This window comes from Rattus rattus, chromosome 5, assembly GCF_011064425.1.
Source record: "Rattus rattus isolate New Zealand chromosome 5, Rrattus_CSIRO_v1, whole genome shotgun sequence".
In the NCBI taxonomy this organism is placed as follows: domain Eukaryota; kingdom Metazoa; phylum Chordata; class Mammalia; order Rodentia; family Muridae; genus Rattus; species Rattus rattus.
Window position 1 is genome coordinate 89,197,087 of NC_046158.1, and position 21,283 is coordinate 89,218,369.

Consider the following 21,283-nt stretch of genomic DNA (forward strand, 5'->3'; position numbering starts at 1 on the left):
GGACCCCTGTTGGAGGCATTAGAGATAGGAATGAAAGAATTATAGGGGCTTGCTTCCCCATAAAAACAACAATGCCAACCAACCAGAACTCCCAGGGACTAAACCACTACCCAAAGACTATACATGGACTGACCCATGGCTCCAGGTGCATATGTAGCAGATGATGGCCTTGTTGGGGGCACTAAAGGAGGGACAAGCCCTTGGTTCTGCCAAGATTAGACCCCCAGTGTAAGGGAATGTTGGAGGGAGGGGCTGGATGGGGAGGAGAACACCCTTATGGAGGAAAGGGAGGGGGATGGGATAGGGGACTTATGGACAGGAAGTCGGGAAAGGGAATAACATCCGAAATATAAATAAATATTCAATAAAAACAAAGAACTTAATCTGTTAGATATTTTTAACAAAAACATCAGACACTGTTGAAAATTAGAATTTTTTATAATGTTCTGCAGTGGTTCCCACCTGCTTAAAAGAGAAGTTACTTGATGAGAGCTATACTTATGTGTATGCCTGAAGCTCTAATGATTTGCATTTAGAGTGAATTTTGAAGTTATATTGGCATAGCAAAAGGTCAGTAGTAGGTCCTCCTCTGGAGTCCATTATATCACTAGGTGTGGGTAGATAGATGGCTGAATTTTTACAGAATCAGGAATGAGATTTCTCGTGTTGGGGTGTCTTAAGTCCAATTATATGGTTGTTTACTCCTTTAGTATAAGTGCCCTTATTGTTGCATTGGGAATATCTTGATGGGATGGTTATTGGTGGTCTACAGATTTTACAGTTTTGTAAGACTGTTGATTATTTTTCTTCTTTGACAACTTGCACAGCATCTTTAGACACTATGAGAACAAGTCCAAACAAGTCCAACACAATAAAACTCCAGTTGAAACACCAACATGAATGAGAGAAATCTCCCCAGGCCCTCCTACTCTACATGAAGAATTAATGGGTGTTTAGAGAGGGAGAATGATTCTTCTCCAAAGGCGAGTCTCATTGACAGATTATCCAATGTCAAGCTGTCAGCACTGAATATAATCAAATAGGGGCAACACTGAAATGGCTCAGCACTAAACTAAATAAGAGCTCAGGAGTTTGAATATGTGTTCAGGAGAAGTTGGAGGTGGAGAGCAGGTATGAAAATGATGTATATACAATACACATATGAAATCTTCCAAAATATCAAATTTACAGCTGTTAATACAAACAGTGCAATTGCTATATATTCTTGGTTCATTGAAGAAGTGGAAAGGTAATAAAGTTAAAAACAAGCTGAAAGAAAGAAAGGAAGAGAGAAATGAAAGAAATAAGGAAGGAGGGCCAGAATGGGGTATAAAGCGGGGAGAGAGGGGTGAGGGAGGGAGGAATGTGTGTTGTGTGTGGGCAGTCGAATGAATTTGACAAATATTCAAAAAGTAATAAAGGGTGTTAGAACAAAGGTAAAGAAGAAATGGACAAAGCATTGGTATTTAACCGAATGCTTTCTATTTTAAACAGAAAACAAAAGAAACAAATTCTCTAGTGTTGGAGCTCTCAGATTGAAGTGAAGAAAATTTTAAAAGTTGGTGTCAGAGAAGGCTCATGGGGTAAGATAGGAGTGGAGCAGGAAGAGAAAGTGGAGGAGGAGGAGGAGGAGGAGGAGGGAGGAGGAGGAGGAGGAGGAGGAGGAGGAGGAGGAGGAGGAGGAGGAGGAGGAGGAGGAGGAGGAGGAGGAGGAGGAAGAAGGAGGAGGCAATCAAGAAAATGAAAATAAGAAAAAATTAAATGGTGGTGGGAAGAATTTTAGGAGCCAAAAGAGTAGAGGATACCGGCAGATGAGGTATCAACTAAACAGGACTCCTAGAACCTCATGGGGACTGAAGCAGGAATCACGGAGCCTGCATGGGTTGTACTAGGTCCTCTGCACATATATTGTGCTTCTTCAGTTTGGAGTTTTTGTGGGACTCCTAATAATGGGAGGGGCGTTGTCATGGACTATCTTGCCTGCTCTTCTGATACTTTACCTCCTACTTGGTTGCCTCATCCAGCCTTAATATGTAGGTTTGTGTCTTGTTTTATTACATCTTGTTATGCCTTGTTCACTTGATATCCCTGGGAGGCCTGCTGTTTTCTGAAAGGGAAAGGAAGGATGAGTGGATCTGGGCGAGACAGAAGGTGGTAGAGGCAAGGATTAGAAGGAGTGAAAGGAAAGAAGTAAAACTGGTAACAGGAAGTATTGAATATATATTTAATATATAATATTTAGAGAAGAAAAACATTGAATGGATCCCCAGACCTTTAAATGCTTCTTTGTGGACTTGATTTTTTTAATATTGCCTATATTCTCTTCTAGAATATGAATAATCTGAAGTGCTCCATATTTCTTGCCTCATTTCTTTACCTTCCCTAGCATACTGTGTTCATCTATACACTTACATGAATTTCCACTATTTATGAGAGATCTATTGATTCACAGTCAAATCTCAAATCCATCTCATTTGGAATAGATGAATAAATAAGAACACATTTGCTGATGTGTGTATGCACTCTGTATCTTTTGAATGAGGACAAAATTATGTGTGCTATGATGTAAAATCTGTACAATGTTTTCAACTTTCCTTCTTTCATTTCTCTCTCTCTCCCCACTCCCTGCCTTCCTCTGTCCTTCTCTCTCTCTTTCTGTTCCCCCTTCTTCCTTCCTTTCCTTTCTATTTCTACCCCCTCTTATTTTTATTGATTACATTTTATCTGTTTTATATTTTCGATAAAGTCTCAGTATGTAGACTCAGACTGCCTCCATTTTGAATTCTCTTCCCTCAGCTTTCTGAATGCTAGTGTTTTCTTTTGAATGAATGTAGATGAGTTTATTTATTTTTAAATGCCAAGGTTTTGTTAAATTTATATCAAATAGACAGTAGATATGCTGGAACAATCACCCAGATAGTTTACATGTATTTTGTACATGAATTTGAATTAGGGGGTTACGTTCATTGTTTAATTGATCAAAATTAGAATGACTGATTTGAAATGTCTGGACAGATGGAGCAAGGCATGTGCATTTTAGAGAGAGGCGTATTTTAAAGAAAAGTTATGGCACTATTGAAGCTCTGGATACTTTGCTTTTCTCTACAACTGTCATGGAAATACAGGGGTGTGACAATTAGAGGGGTCTTTAGGAACATTTTTGTTTCAGTTCTATCATTTTATTTGAGAAATCTAAAATGTGGTCAGTATTGCTTCCTCTGATTCACAGGGGGTTACAGAATTGAGCAGGGTATCGACTACAGATCATCACATGCCCTTACCAGCACAGGAAAAACTAGTTGAGTGCTAGTTTTAAAGTGGGTACACCAAGATCCTGGCTTCTTTATGCTGTTCTCAATCGTAATGCATCACTTGGAAAGGTAATATCCCAAACTCTGTTTTTCTTCTCCTCCTTTTTTTGGGGGTGGGGGAAATGTATAATTTTACCTTTGATCTACTTTCTAAAGCATAGAATGGGCACTCAACAATATTCTACTGTCTTAAACAGAAAGGTTTATTTCTTCCTATCAATATCAAATTAACTTATGAGGTAAACCGATATTATGAACATATACAAAGTACATACGTATTCATTTATTTATATCAGTGGGAAAATAACTCTGGTAGGGGATAGATCTTATTAGGACTTATTGTAACTGCCACAAGGCCATCTGCTTAAAAAGCAGCAACTTTTGCTTCCAGTCACTGTATTAAAATAATTTAATTCAAGGAATTCAAGGTCAGGCATAGAAATTTCAACAGGTTATCTATTACTCCAAATCCAATAGGTTACCTTTTCTTTCAAATCATCAGTTTTAATGGAAAACTATATCTATTTTATGTATTTGCTGAAGATTAAAGGGAGAACACATTGGAATTTGACTGGATATTTGACTCTGTAGGCATTCAGAGTTCATTATTAGCTCACCTCAAAATGAAATTTGCCATTGGTAGCGACTGACTATAGCTTTCTGCTACATTTTCTTGAGAACATGAGTCTGATTTGAACATAGAAGTAGTTAAGGAAAACTGTGATGATACTGGCACCAGACAGAGGAGTTAAGACTAAAGAATCATCTAATTCCAAGCGTCAGGATGTAAATTCAACACAGTGAGTGCAGAGAACAGTGTACAGACCTACTGAATCTTTGAATCAGACACAGAGTATGTTTAAAAAATTAGTAGCATTCAAGCAACATTCAGGTGTATTTTGAAGCAAGAGACCAGAAAAAAAGGCATTCTTGAAAAAAATAGTTTTGAAAAATCTACCAGAATATAACAAAATGCTTAGGTTGCTTAATTGTAGAGATACTGGGTGGCTGTCACCAAAAAACACTAAAATAAAATAAAATCCTCATCTCGAATGTTAAAAACAACAAAGTAGATGGCACTGTGCCGACAGTTTGTGAGGGCTCCTCGTTCTCCAGCTTCAGATGCGTGCAAAGTTCTTAGAGCAATACTTTGAAAATATGAGCTTGCAAATCATCAGAGCAGCAAGGAACACTGGCAGCTGGCACTAGAGTTCTGAATCTCACCAGTGTTTCTCCATTACCGTTAAGTACATTAACTGCAATGTCCTCTAGTCTTTTCACCTGGCACTCATAACGGGAAGCATAAACAGCCCACAATCATTATAATTGCACCATCAATCATTTTGCACAATGCAGTCAGAACACATTACTGTGTTGAATACAATGATGTTTTATTATAAATATTACAATAAAGAACTGAATCAATGCAGTTCTGATTTTGTTCCTAGGTACAGTTATAGGGGGAAAGCCTGGAACAGAAAAAAATGTCATCACATACTTGAAATAAAAAATACCTCTAACATTATCTGACTGTTTTCTTCACATACAAAATGCTTACAAAGGCACCCAAGTGTCTTTATCTTCTCCTCGAAACATTAAACTTCTTGACAAATGGTCCTTCAGAACAGACCAATGGTCCTGCATATGCCTTGTTTCCAACAATAACTGTTACCCAGGCTGTAGGAAATAGTCATGAGTAAATTAGTTCTGAAACCGGGCCTGTCTTTTTCAGGCTGTTAGCAAACAGGTTTATAAAATACTCTCATTTTGAGTATGGATCTAAGGTTAAAAATTGGGTGAACTTGGATTTGTAGAAAAATTCAGGACAATCTCTGAGCATGTTACTAGTTCTGATAGAAAGATTCTTACTTCAAGAACGCTGTCAAAAGGCACCAGGTTATCCACACAATGAGAGCATATTTGTCAAGCTCATATTTATTGTCTGTTCATCTATCTAAAATATTAGGCTAAAACACGTAGGAGAGAATAGAAATACAATAAAATAATGTTAACAAAGGTAGGATGTAGAAAGGCTTTAAGATTACTAATTTGTCAACTGAAAAGTAACAATTGAATCATGCTGTTAACCTTTTGAGAGGAAATAATTTTCATTTAAAATTATTTTGTTCTCATAGTGATTCCATTTATTCATTTATTTTGATTTAAGATTTTTACTTTTGAGAATTTCATACATGAATGAGCAATACATTTATATTATTTCTATACCTCCCACTCCATACTCCAACTAACCCTGTTTCCTCCCCACTTCCTCTCAAATTCATGTCTTTTTGTTTTGCTCTTGGAAATAGATCTTCTTCTCGAATAATGTATATTAATTGCTGTTTCCTTCACTCCTCCGAGTTCCTCCTCCTTCCCCTCCCATCCGCATCCACCCTTTTTTGTCTTTTATTAGAAAAGGAGCTGCCTTCCGGATAATTAATAGCATAAAGTATAATGATATAAATAAAATTACATATAAGAATTGAATAAACATGCAGAAGGAAAAGAACCTAAAGTACAAAACACAGACATGTACTTGTTCATATACTCAAGAATCCCCCAAACTTCACAAAACTGGAAACCATAACATATATATGCAAAGGACCTGTTGGTTAAAAGGAGAGAATAAAATTAAAAATAAAATAAAAATTTAAGAGAAAAATGTAAATGAAAGGCAAAGCCCTGACATCCTTATGAGACAAGGAGTCTTCAAACATGCCTTTGAGTTTGTTTTCTGTTGGCCATCTACTGCTGGGCATGTGGTCTGTTCTTAATAGTACTTATTTTTCCCAATGAGATTCACTTGCAGGAAACTAAATTCATTTGCAACTGGTTATCAGTTGGAAATTGATTCTGGCTTAGTGATGGGGACATATTTCAGCTCTTAGGAACTCGTCTGTGCAGACCTGATAAATGATCAAACATTTGTAGTTAAGAGGAAAAAAAGAAATATTATTGTAAATTCTAAAAAGAATTAACTCTTCCACTAAGTTTCAGGAAGCTACTTGAGAAAATGTGTCAGTAAAATAATCGGAAAAAAATCAAGAAAACAAAACACCTTCAATCAAGAGTTTGCTTGTGGTTAGGGGTGGGGGGTGGGGTGGGGGTGAGGGAGGTTTGAAGTCTTGAGGGCCAGCAGAAAGAATGTAAACAGGCAACATCAGGAGGTAGGAGGTAGGGGTGGGGGGCTAGAATGTACCAGAGAATGGAGAGGTGAGAGACTTTCAGGACTCAAAGAGTTGATGAAATGACCTCCTTAGATGAAATGTCTTCCAATGGGGAGAGGGAACTTGTAGAGTCTAATAGACAGATAGGGCATGAAGTGGAGGGATGGGGTTGCCATCCCACAGTAAAAAAACTCTGACTCAGAATTGTTCCTGAGCAAAAATGGAGAAGAGACTGAGGGAAAGGAGGTTCAGTGAGAAGCCCAAATTGGGATCCAGCTCCAGGGGAGACTCCAAGGCCTGACACTGATGCTATGTGCTTACAGACAGGAATCTATCATGGCTGCCCTTGGAGTGGCCCAAGCAGTTGAAAAAGTCACATGCAGATACTTATATCCAATCAAGGGACAGAGGCTGGGGACCTTTGTGTTTGAATTAGGGAAAAGCTGGAAGAAGCTGAGGAGGAGGGTGACCCCATAGAAAGACCAGCAGCCTCAACTAGCCGGGACCCCTGAGATCTCTGACCCAGGCAGCATGTATGAGCTGGTCTAAGGCCCCAGACACATATTCAGCAGGGGACTGCCTTGTCTGGCGTCAGTGAGAGAAGATGCACCTAAGCTGTGAGAGACTTGAGGCTCTAGGGAGTAGGGAGGTCCGAGGATGGGTGGGGGTCTGGGGGGAGGAATGGCATAAGGAACAGATAGAGGGCAAACCTCAATGATAATGGCTGGACTGTAAAAAAAAAGATTAAAGACTAGTAATTATAAAAAAAATAATAATCTGAAGAAAAAAAAGAGTTTGCCTTACTTACATATCCATTTGCCTACTACAGGCTTATGATGGCTCCTGAGTTTTGCCAAGTAAAACTAAAATAGTTAAAAATATAAGAATTTTTTAAACATTAAAACAAATTGGAAAAGAGTAGCAATAAATATAAAGTAAATGAAAAATATGAGATATTTCTCAGGAGAAAATTTACCACCAAAGGAAATTAACCTTAGCATGACTTAATCCCTATGTTATTAAGCATCAATCAATTTAATTGGAAAATAACACTACACACTGATTAGTCAAATTGATGATAATAAAAAATAGAGCAGACCACAGTGTAAGGGTATGACATATTCAGACAATTAATAAAAATATTATTTTTAAAATGTTAGACTTCAGGTAATTCTGTAAGAAATGATATCTAATTTAACAAATGATAAATTACATTGTATGTGAGGGATTCAGATAGTCTGCAGATGATACTGATGATTTTTAACGTTTACTTTTATCCCACTTAGAAAACTGTTCAGTTTTATAAGACAAGGCTTCATGTATTCCTAGGATGGTCTCCCACTCACTTTGAAGCCCTGGTTGAAATTGAACTGATTTTCCTGCCTTTACCTACCAAGTACTAGAACTGTCGGTATGTGACAGCCTGTTCAGCTATTTAACTATTTTTAACTGCATAAGCATGACTGAAACTTTGAAGCTATAAGCATTTAATGTATATAGCTTAACAGCATAGATGTTTGTATCTAAGTATAAAACTGTGACATCAACCATTGTCACTCAATGCCACAAACTTACTCGTTGCTTACAAAAGTTGCTCCTGCCGCTTTCCTGTATGGTAAGAGGAGTTAACACAGATTTTGACCTGTTAGTAACTTTTTAAATTCTAAAATACATTTTCTGAGAAATCATCAACTTTGGTCTTAGTCATACCATGAAGTTACTATAGTTTTAAACAAGTATTTGAATGTCCTGGATCATTTAATTTCAGCAAAATTTCCTTTGGTCACAACTAAAAGAGAACTAATTAATATATCTTAAAGAGGTCTGGATTCCATCATCCTTATAACAAAACAAAATAAAATTGAGTTTATAATATGTGTTAGGCAATTCTTTCAATTTTCTTGAATTGATAAGTATAATCAAGATAATGTAGGAAGACCCAGCAAGAGGACCCTGTGGGTAAAGGGGCTTTTCCCTAAGCCTGAGAACTTCAGTTCAGTGCTGGGAATCACATGGTGGAAGAAGATAATGTGCTTCTACTGGTTATCATCTTGGCTCCACACATGCATTCTGCCAATCCCTCCCTCAAGTAAACATAATTTAAACATGTAAGAAAAAATGGTGAAGAGGGAAATGTGTAAATTCACTAATATATGTTGCATCAGAGAAAGAAGGAGTTCCAGATATCAGTAGAATAAAACCAAAATATTCACCTTCAAATTCTCTGAACTCCAAACCAACAAAAGATGAAATGTGGAAGAGGCAATTAAAAACGTGACACTATTAAAAATAGTTATGAATCTCTTTATATTCCCATGACTTAATATTGACAGGTCATTATGTCTAGATATATGTTCTAATGCTGAATTTTTTGTTAACATTATAAAGTACAGCTATATTTGCATGGTATGAAATCAATGAATATGATTAAACATATTTAGGTTTTTATCACATTGGTATAAAACAAATAATTTTCATTAGTAACTGATTGAAAACCACTTTAAATGTCACTATTTGCATGGTTATATGCAATCAAAATATTAATCTACTATATTGCTGTTTTGAAATGATCTTGCTTGTAAGCATTTAAGATTTATTGTTAAAATTAAAAAGTCCTAGCCTTTTTCCGTGAAGTTTAAATTTAACGTACTGGAAGGCTTGACAATTACTGAATTCCAGATGATTCTTGAATCTTGAAAGTTAAGAAGTTTAATCACATAGATCTAGATAAATGAACAAAAATTGCTCAAGATACCAAAAAAGGATGAACCCTTTTAATCTATATCTATGCCTATATGTAATATCTAACCACACCATCATCTAACCACACCATCTTCATATCCCCAAAATTATGCTGGTAGTGTTTGCCTCAAAGCCAACCATAAAATATTCAAACTTGTATGAGTTCTATTAAGTTTTTGTCAACCTAATAACTTTTTAGAAACTGGTCAATATGCACAATCAACACATGACATTTGTAAAATATTTTCAGACATATACTTCCTATATCTTTCCACTTTTACCCAGAAAGAAGAGCTCCAGTTCTTGGGCAGACTATATCTGAGCTGTGGTAATAATGGGAGATCATATTCTGCTCTATTTTGCAGCAGCAGGTCCAGACTTGCTAAATATCTAACTGTTGGATCAATGTTACAATTTAAAGTAGTTTCTGTTATTTAGAAGAAGTGTTATTTAGGAGGAAAGACAATAGCTGATGAGACTGCAAGGTTGATTGTACTAATGCACTGCCAAGTTTAGAATATAATTTCACACTTCTGTAGTTCCTGGTGAAGTATACCAAGAGCAGGGATTTGGCTCTTAGAGTCCCAGATGCTTTTGTTTTAGATACAAAGTGACTCACCCCAGAAAGAACAGTGGTCCATTGGGGTCATGATTAAGCTCGAATATAGTAAAATTCTTCCTGAAAAAGTCCTATTACTCATAAAGAAGACAGGTAGACAAAGGGGATTTGCTATAGACAGGTAATTTGGAAATTGATAGAACTCAAATGCTTCCCAGCTATTCAAAAGATGTATAAAATTAGATCCTTGTGGACTTTTGAGTGGTTATAGATGTGGGCTCTTAAATCACGTAGAACACAGTTCAGTCACAATGCTTCCTCCCACTAACAGGCAGTGGTAGCAATAAAGGAGCTCCTCCTGTAAAGTTTTCCACTCTGTGAAGCCTTCTGTCCAGTGTCAAGAACCTCCGTCCATGAAGACCTGCTTTCCAGACTCCATCATTAGCTACAAGCACAGTGACTCATCCATTCTTGTATTAGCTACCTGCCATGAGGAGCTACTCTTCAAGATTTGCCAAGTATAGGAGACATGCTATTGGTACCCCAATTGACTCCATTATTGGAAGGAAAGTGGGCAAGAACTCCAGTCAAAAGTAGAAAGAATCCATCCATTAATAATTTACTTTGAATAACTATCCTGGGAATTATCCAAAAATTGTGAGGAATATCCAGGAACAACTATACATTCAAAAAAGGGGCAGAGGAAAGGACATCCTTCTATTTGCTTCTACTTTTTACTGCTTGTGTGCTACACTATAATATCACACAAACACCAGAACAGGATCAACCAGGTGAGAACTACAAGTATAATTATCTATTAAAATCAGAGGTCAGGCTTTCTAATGAGTAGATCAATTCTCTAGCACCCTTTGAACAAAATGAAAATGATGATTTTGTTTCACAGCAGATTTATATAATTTTGCTTGTCTTGAGAGGCTGACACAAGGTTATAAATCAACTGGTTTTGGGTTAGGGTGACTCTCAGTATTGCGGGGAGATTTGACTGATATTTGACACAAATTAGACCTGTGAGTAGAGGTCTGTACTGTGTATTCTTGTCAATGTACCTTCTGTTTTTCCAATTGCACTTGACAAAAGGTCCTGTATTATTGTTGTCTCTTAGGATACTCAAACTTCAGGTTTATGAATACATGCCCAGCCTCTTACTAGTATGTTGAGGCAGCCCAGTGTAAAAGATAATGTTATGTTTGGGGTTTCCTGTGGCAAGAGAGTTTCCTGGAATCTAGGATTCTATGGGAGGGTTTCAGCTTCTGTCCAGCTTAAGCCAGAATTTTGTAGCAGGATTAGTGATATGGGGCAGACTGTTAATGCAAGGCTGTCCTATTTGCTTCAGGGTAATATGAAGAGTTTCTGCTTGGGAGCATAAAGCTATTCTCTAAGCACTGTGTAAGGATAGGGAAGTAATGAGGTATGGGGATGGAAATTACACATGGATATATATATATATATATATATGCATATTTACATATACATCATACACACATACATGCATATATATATAACATATACACATACACATACATACACATATCACACACACACACACACACACACACACACACATACATTCCTGGGTGTCTCTGTCAGAGTGACAGTCCACCGAAGCCACTTCTGCATTTAACAAACTATCATTCCTTTGTGAGAATGATTTGGCCTGAGGGCCTACCAATTGTCATAATTTTTTTTAAACAATAGCCATTCAATTTTTTTTTAATGTTCTATGTTTTTGAGGCTTAAGTTTTGGAGTTAGCATGGGGAGTTTGTTTTGTTGAGTTGACTCTTGTTACAACCTCCTGATGTTTTATTGTGATGTTTCCTTTAGAAATGTGTGTTTCTAGACAGTTTTGCAGAATCTAGTCCATATGTGCTTTGAAATTGGGTCCAATTGTTGCCTTCATTGTCATTAAGAACTGTGGTAGTTTAAGAGAGCGTTTTGGAAGATGTCTTCTTCTGAACAGGTCAATAGAAACAAATCCCACCGAGATTCCTATTATCGCCCTGCCCTCACTTCAAGGAATAGGTATCCTTTAATCTTTTCTTGTAAGATATAAGGTACATTGGAATATCACAAAGCATTCTGAAAGGAGAGTTTTAGATGTTTTTCCAACTTAGGCCCTATTTTTAGATGGTGTTAGTAGGTGTATTATCTGCAATCTATTATGATAGTAAAGAGAGTGAGAAGCACAAGTCTTAACAAACAGGACAATCATTCAAGACGTAAGAGGTAAATTTCCTCAGCCAAGTTGGTTACCTCTAAGTCCGGGAAAATTAGAAATGGAGTGAGGTCTTTGTAAGAGAAAATTCTGAAATCGGATAATCGTTCTAACTTAAGTAAGAAAAACTAAAAAGGAGGAAATGGGAGATGTGCATATTGAAGGTTCCCACAGCTGTGGGCAGGTGAAAAAGTGTCTTTTAATGGAGCCAATTTGATCATACAAAGGTAATGGAAGAATATAGGTAAAAGAATAGAAATGGCTCACCAAGTTTGCAAAATCATTCTAGTGGAAAAACAAGTTTTAAGAGATGATGCCCATAGTATATATCCCAGTTTTTCACAGTAAAGGGTTCTTTTCCTAGCTATCCAAAGCACACCTGTGGGGATCCCCTTGCATTTTCTACTTTCATTTACTTACCACCCACATACTTTGTTGTTCATGGTCATTACAAGCTTTATCTCTACGAACTTTTACTGGAATGAACATAACCTTTATATTTCAAATGAACTAAGTTAGTATAATGTATAGTTCTTTGTGATAAATTGCCCACCAAGTGGAAGATTTCTCTCTAATTCATTGAAGCCTAGAAGAGATACCTTTAAAACCTACTACGATAAAAACTAAAATTGGATGGGAGAGGGGAGGAACATGTGCCTTGTGGTGATTAATTGGTGTAATACTGTCCTTCAGCTGGCTGGAGGAGTTGTCTTTTGATATTCTTAAGTGCAGAAATCCTTGTAGAATGACCTCAATGATATTTTAATTCTGCCAGTTTGTTATCAGTGACATAATACTAGGGTCGACCACCCATTAAAACTATTACATTCATTTATATTATTTTTATAAGTCTTACAAACAGGATATTTGTAAGTATTTAAAACCACACTGAATTTTAAAGAAGTATGTTTGGCTTCATAAATCATTTCTAGTATTATCTAATTCTCAGACCACTGGGGGAAAATGAAAAAGAATCTTTATAAAAAAATCCAAGCAGACAGGATCTCTCAATTTCTGTTATATTGTGAATACAATTTGGATCCAAGACTTTTATAGTAGAGTAGAAAATTTAATGATGCCAAATTTTAAACCATGCAAGAAGTTGTATATTATTTTTGTTTTTGTAATATGTTTGTATTATCTTATTGAGAATTTCATATATGAAAATATCATATTTTTATTATATTCATTCCCTACTCCACCTTCTCCTCAAGTCCTCCAGATCCAGATTAATCCTCTGCAAAATCTATATCCTTATTTTAAAAAAGAAAATAGCTCACCAATTCCAGATTGTGCTATTCATGCAGTCATGAGAGAGGAGCTATCTTCTAGACTGTGGCTGGCCTACCAGGGTCATAGCCTAAAATAAATTGATTAATTTTCTGACAGAATCCATAAAGTGCCAATAGATCATTAATAAGGCTGATTCATGCTGAAGCTCTGGCGCAGAGATCTACAGTTGTTCTGAGCCTGCCAATACAGGGAGCATTTAATATTCAGAAGATATTCGTTCTTCAGTTCATTCTCCCCAATCTCTGGTGGTTAAAATCTTTCTGCTCCCTACTCCACCACTGTCCCTGTTTATTAAAGGCAGTGGTGGAGGAGTTACATAGATGTCTCATTTGTTTCTGAGCACAACACTGAAACTTACTCTCTACACGGTGATCAGTTATGAGTTTCTACGTTAACTGAACTCTAGTACACAGAGAGCTTAGATGAGATCAGAGGGCTTCAATAATTGCTTGGTAAACAGATAGAAATTTATTTGGCAAATTGACTTTCTGTACATTCAGTAAAATAACATTAGTAGGTTGAGTCCAATGGTTTTTCAGATATATTTAAGGACATCATACCTGTCGGCTACAATATGGAGAAATCAAGTTGATTTCTTCCCTATTGACTCTCTTTCAGCTGAAAGTGCTACGTAAGTTACTGACAGAGGGTGTGTGCCATCTGCAGTCTTACCGCACGTGAATCTAGTGAGTTAAAATAATGCCCAGCATGGCAAGTTATAGCCACTTGTAAAAAAAATAGTTGAATAAATATTATGGAGGTAACCAACTGCTTTCTAATTTCATTTAAGGAACATAGCAGAGGAAGAAATATCCCTGGTACTGAAAACCTAAAAACAAAGGCCTAAAACATTATATTTGTCTACTCTCGACTTAAATGTTACAAGATCATTAAAACTAGAAGACTGGTAACTGGTGTTCAAATACTAAAGCCTGAAGACCTAACCAATGAGGTAAGAACGTTTTAAAAATCAAACAGAATTTTGGCCTTAGTCTTTCAGAGCCATGTGACAATGGAACCCCTTCAATGGTGCTAAATTCAGGTAAGTTCTTACTATCCTCTTGGTCATAGGGAACTGGGACATCCCAAAGCCTGAAGCATAAAGGTGTTCATCTTGGAGAGAAGAAAGTCAGTTGGCAGGAAAACATGCCCTGTGTCTCCAGAAGAAACTACATGGTGAGCAAGACCCTTACCTATCCCAATAGATAGCACAACCGGCAGAGAACTCTTCCCGGGCTATTAACTGTAATCCCTTAGTAGTCTTGATGGACTCTGACATCACAATTGGTATTCCCTAACTATTAATAGGGTCTTGAGTACTCAATAGGAAATAGAAAGAGCAAAATGAATATTTACAATGTAAATCAGAAACAATATATTACAAAGGAGGCATGGTTATCTATATAAATATTTTCCCCTTAAAGAACTCAATTTTAACCCTGAAATTAAAGATTGTTGTTTGCTAATAAATTATCATAAAATTAACTAAATGATTTCTTGCAAACACAAAGAAAAATACTGTGATAGACAGGGGTCTGAAGAACAATGCTGTCTTTGGCGGTAACACTCTGGTTCAACACACTTGCTTCCTATCTCAGAGGGAAGATATCTAAGTGTGGTGCATATTAGTAGTACTGTGGCATCATTTATTAATAATGCTATGTTGGCTTTTAGGTATTTTGTGTAGGCACAGTAAGAACTCTGTAGCAAATCATAACTGAGTTCCTAAAATGGCACCCAGTTCTGTTAATTTGATGATGAATACAGAAGATAATATTATAAATCAAAGCAAACCCAGGGATATGACACTGACATGATAGGTTGCGGTAACCATATATTGTAAGACTGATTGCCAGAACACTATTTCTCAACACAGTTGTCCCCATCACCATTAGAGCAGCAATAAAATGGTATCTCACATAAAGACACAAAATTCACAATAAATTATACTCTAGTCTATATTAAAATATCACATATCACAGATCCAGGCCAGTGGCAGAGGCCTTGGCTCCTACAGTTCAACACAGGCAGGTGTATAGACTGAAACATTTACTGAAAATCATATTCAGTCATACCAGTCACTTCAACCTTTCCCCCATGCTTCAGGTAATTTAGATTTTGTTTTTTACAAGAAATAAAAGGGCAGTCCAGAAATACTTAGGGGAGTTAGTGCACAAGGGTGAATGGATTTCTGCGAGTATATTTATGTCCTCAGATATTTCTCTTGTTTCTTAAAATCTCCAGGAAGATTTTGACAGTAAAGATATCATTTAAGGGAAAAGGAAGTTTGAGCAGCAGATTTGGAGAGTAGGTGCTATTCTCCGGAAACTTTCCTCTGCGTGTGTCATGAGACAGTAACCGAGCACCAAGTTGAACTTGGGAAAGGCTTGCAGATGGGCACTTGCAGTAACAAATCATTTAGAGAAAAATAAAGTGGATGTTATTTTCAGCCAGCAATTCTCCATATAAACATTAAAGATCATTATGATTAAGCAGTTTGTCTGAGTGCTTGCTCCTGGAGAATTGTTTAAAAAAATACTATTTTTATGTTTAACCAAATGTTGTTTAGAATTAATGAAACACTCACAGCTTTAACTCACCATTAAGCCCAAGATGATTGAGACAGCCTGTGTTTGATGTATCCTATGACCTCCCTGAAAATCTGGGTAGCTATATTGATAAATAAACAGGCATAAGAAGCCAGAACTATCATTGTCCTTTTTTTCATCCACTCTTGAATGACATATGAATCCTTTATGAATTCAGTGAATTACAGCATACTAGTCTAGGGAGCAAATGTAGAGTGTATCCAGAAATCAGCTCTAATTTACCAGCTCTTGTTTACTCCAAGGTGTGCTAAAGTTAGAGTAAGTGTATCCTCCCACTTGTCTGCAATCAAACACTCCAATATACCCTCAAAACCTCAGAAATAGGACAATACCTGCATTCCTCATTGTTGTGGAAGATTCTTGCTTTCAAAATGTCTTAACTTATCCAAGCTGTCATCAGAAAATTTAGTATTTAAAATTGAACAAAAATTTAAACACACTTTGTTGATCTCACAAGTGGCATTATCAAGAAACACAATGCCAACATTTTCCTACAGACATGCAGACTTGCCCAAGACTCTCATAACGACTCTGCATGTCTCTAAGATTTCCGACTGTATCAACCTTCTCAGAGAAAAAAGTTTTTGTTTTGTTTTGTTATGTTTTATTTTCTCTTTTGTTTTATTTTGTTTTTTATAAGATGTTCAGGAATGAAAATGTTCTGAATGATAATATCACAAAGCAAACAAGTGCTGCATAAACGTGGGTTGAGTTTAGAATAAATGCCATTTCTCTGAATTGCAATCTTAAATGCATGGAGTTAAATTTACATCTCAATAGTCTTTATAATAACTTTTAAAACTTCCTCAGAGATAGTGCATTAATTAGACAGAGTGTGTGATTGTAACTGATACTATCATCAAGGAAAATTGTTAAAATGTCCAGAGTCAACCATTTCTATAAGGTAGTTCCGTAAAGCAAAAGTGAATGAAACACAAATAGAAAAGGAAAAGTGTGTGTGTGTGTGTGTGTGTGTGTGTGTGTGTGTGTGTGTGTCCTGGTGTGTGTGTGTGTGTGTGTGTGTGTGTGTGTGTGTGTGTGTGTGTGCATGTGTGTGTGTGTTTATGTGTGTCCTGGTGTGTGTGTGTGTGTGTGTGTGTTCCCTATGAGGATATCCTATATTTCTAATATGTCAACTTTAAGATTAGCCTGGAAATAGCAATGAGTGTTTTTTTCCATCATTAAATTTTAAATCACAACTAAATGTGTCAAACAGATTTGTAGTTCTATTACAACTCTATACATTAGATATTTTCACTTCATAAACACTAATAGAGTTAACAATATTAAAACTGTAGGTAGTAAATGGGGGATTAAGGTGCAACACAGAAAGAAAAAAAATGCTATAGATCAAATAATGGTGACATTGGACTAACAATTGATACTTATTTTCTTTTGAAGGTGGATAGCTGTTCTCCCATGTACATTGGTTTCCCTAAATAGGATGAACATTATCAGGGATTGAATTTGAGTCACAAAAGTATCATTAGGGACTTCTCCAATACTAGAGAATATTTATGCATGATGATTGTGTTTTCTGAGTTTCCTAGACAAAAAAAAGCTATAGGCAACTAGTGACTTTTGGGACACAGAGAATTAGCCTTTCCTGGTTAACACCCCTTGTTGATTGTTCAATTCAGAGTGGTTAGTAATAATTTTAAAGAATAGTGAATTCACTTACAAAAACCCTAAAAATGGCATATTTGGTTCAATAAATTAAATAATTTCCTCCCAAAAGTAGGGCTTTAGTCATCTGTATCAAGAGTAAAAGGAAAAAATCTCTGACTTCACATTGCTAACTACTTGTCCTGTCCAACAGAAGAGAAATGGAATACTACAGTGGCAATCAGTATGGATGTTTCCCAAACAGAACGTCCATTCCATATGAATTTGACAAACCACTTTACCTAGAAGAATGAAATCAGCTTAATGGAGGGCTACCTGCACACTCAGTTTAATTTGGCATTATTTACACTAACCAAACCATAGAATCAATCTATGTTCCCACCTATAGATGGATAAGATTATAAGATTATGTTGGTGGTAGGAAGTGAGGTTTAATAAAACAGTCTCCCAAAACCATTGTGTATTTTCTCTCATGTGGAAGGAGAGGGTGGGGTGGTAGGATATGAAAATAAAGTGAAAGTACAAAACGCTGGGAAGAAGGGGCAAGGAAAGAGGGATGAAATGTATAAAGATGGTAACATGATCAAAATACATTTTATGAATGTGTGAAAATATGACAAAGCCCTTCAGTTGGTACATTATATATAGGCTAATTAACAGGGAGGAGGAAAGAAAAGAAAGTCAGACATCAAGTGTCTTCATATCATTCATAAATCAATATAAAAAGTAGATAGACACTTTTCTAAATGTATTTATCTAGTGACAAAGGCAAATCTAAAATCCGAGACTCTAACCTTTTAGTGCAAAATTTTCATCACTTTAATATGCAGTTATGATGACCAGCACTGGAAAACACTCCGGTCAGGAGGCACCCAGAGTGTCTTTATGCTTCTTCCTATTTGAAAAATTAAAATAGCTGATCTTTATTGTGGATTATCTTTCCTTAGCAGGTCCTACCCTAGAAAAAGACCTAGAAGCAACAAATGACTGTTGGGCAGAGAATTAGCCTCTCCCAGGGATGAACCCCTTAATAGTTGTTCAATTCAGAGTGATCAAATGTGGTACCATATACATTCAAACAACACAACCAGACGAAAAAGGTTGTATCTTTGTATCAATGCCTAAGTACTCAATATGTGTCTATATGTAACAATAATATGTAACAATAATAATCAAAGAGAAACAGGATGTCAACTTGAGAGTAGGAAGGGACATGGGAGGAATGAATGGGAGGGAACCTGGAAGGATTGGAGGGAGAAAAGGGGGTGAAGGAAAGTAATATTTTAAGAGACAAATTCAACTAGAACCATGTACTTAAAAGGTAATTTTGCCTCTTTTTTGGTCAGTCTTTTTCCTCATGTTTACCTTTTTACTAATGATGTTTTTTGTGTGTGTGCTAAAATAGGGAAATTAGAAATAATGGCTCGTGATGTATCATAAAAGTGCCACAATGAAATGCCATGACTTGGACACATTTGTCACTCTTTTGAGCAATGCCAACCAGTCTCAAAGTTGATGGGTTCTTTACTCTTTAGCATACAACGTATATATCCTCACATAGTAAGATATTTGGGGGGATATTCCAAGATTCCAGGTCCCCCAAAGCATCAAAATGTAACAGCATGAGACAGTGTCAAGTTTTCCATATCTCTCCTTTTTCCCTAGAATACATGTTTAATGCTGCAAGGAAATAAAACTTTTTGAAGTAGTGAATTTTCCTTAAAACACTTCGAGCTTAAATAGAACTGCGCAGGAACCCAAATGCATCTACTCCCACCGTCTCTCACATCGTACGGATTCCAACACACCCAGAAGAGGACTCATGCAGATTACAGTTTCTGTTGAGAACGTCGTTCAGCACGATAGTCTGCCTGAAGAAGAAATCCTCACTAAGTTATTCCGGGGGTATCCAAAGGCTTTTTTTTCTGTATGTTTTTTTTTTTTTTTTTTTTTATTTTTTTTTTTTTTTTTTTTTTTTTTTGTTTTTTGTTTTTTCTTTTTTTTCCTTTCCTTTTCTTTATTTTTTCTTTATCTTTTTTTTAAGAAATAAAGCCAAAGATATACCTTAAAACAGTCATTTAGAGAAGGAATATTAGAAGTAAGATTTCAATAAATATTTATTTCAGTGAAAAATGGAATACTTGAAAAATACATATTTTAATGACTGTATTAACAAATACGTCATAATTACCATTATTCATTCTGTAAATGGCATTAATGCTGAATAACTTCATAAGACAATAAAATTCCCAGAATCTTCGTTAAAGAAATAAGTGCTTTATGAAAAGCTATTTAAATAAGAAAGCAAAACAAAGAGTGATAAAAAAAAAAAAGTCTTGATCTGACCATGCCCACGCAACTAGTGAAAATTTTGTAAAAGATAAATGACGGTATGGGAAGTTTCTGGAAGGAAGACCCAATACACATAAAAATAGGAACCCCGTAATAAACGTGGGGTCAGAAGATAAAGTTTTCCAATGAAATTATATCTGGGACCAGTCGAGAGCTGGGATTTTTCCACGAATACATTTATTATACAGTTTTTCAAGCTCAGCACTACTTGTGCTCTTGTGAATCTTACAGAGCACTAGAAGTGCATACTGAAGCAAACAGCACCCAAATTTTCACTCTTCAAACCCCGGGTGCTGCAGGGACTTTTCTCTGCTTAAATAGTTCACTGCAATGCACTGAAGGAGACTTGAGACACGTACAAACAAGTCCTGGCATGACAGATTCCGTTCCCTCCCGAGCGCTGTGCAGCTCCGGATATCAGACTCATCTCCGCTGCAGGATAAAACATTTATAAAATGGGGTCCTAACTTTACAGAGTTCCCCAGCTCTTGAACACAATACACGGGTTAAAAGGATGCTTTTGCATAACGGCAAGGCGATGCGGAGCGGGATGTGGTGCCCACAGGGAAGACAGAAAGAATTCTCACTGACCTTTTTGCTGTTTAAAGGACTGAATGGAGCCTGAGTGGTGGACCATTTTCACTCTGCCTGTTCCAGCGGAGTTGAGGAGCTGTCCGAGAGGGATGCGGAGGAATTGTAGCCGGACTTTCCAGAGACACTCCTGAGGCTCTGAGTAATCCCAGAGCCACCTAGCTCATCGCAATCTGACACCTGCTTTAGCCAGCACTTAGCTCTGAAGGCTGTGTGCCCGCCAGTCTCATCGTCATAGCAACGTGGGAGGGCAGTCCGCGGCCGGCTCCCCTCAGTGGCTACTTCTGAAATAACCCCACATCCTGGCTGTTCCTCAGTGCTGCAGTGAGGGTGGGTGTTGTAAGGGGTTTGGTGCACGTGGGAGAGGAAGAAATTTCTTAAGGACAAGACATAAATCCAAACATTCCTTTAGAGCTGTCACTAACACACTCATTTTCAAGATCCATGCCTCCTTATCACACTCAGGCACCAGTATTAATTTCCTCGAAGTTAGTCTGTAAATAAAGAAGGGTGAAGCTGGCGTCTGTCCTGACAGGAGGATGCTAACAGATGTAGTGCTGTTTTCATCTTTCCTTCTTACATATACATGTGGGGGAGGCCACAACATCCACGATCTGTCTTAGATAAGCACTAAGGTCTCACATACTACATTTAAGTTCTTTTCTGCTTCATCTACTTCGATTTTAATTTTTTTTGTGTGTACGTGTGTATGATACTGGAAGGTTTAATTCTTTCTAAAAGGTGCCGAAGAAATATTATCGATGGTACTCAATATAATCATATTGAGAAGCCATAAAAA

General features: G+C 36.8%; 1 protein-coding gene across 1 annotated transcript in view; it reads right to left on the minus strand.

Annotated features, from left to right (window-relative positions):
• Positions 1-20,684, minus strand: part of Ano3 (anoctamin 3) — a 283,103-nt gene extending 262,419 nt beyond the window's left edge. Inside the window, exon 1 of the mRNA XM_032903871.1 lies at positions 20,485-20,684. Within this exon, the coding sequence (XP_032759762.1) occupies positions 20,485-20,530 (46 nt within the window). The 5' untranslated portion in view covers positions 20,531-20,684. The remainder of the gene's footprint in view (positions 1-20,484) is intronic.
• Positions 20,685-21,283: the final 599 nt, after the last annotated feature.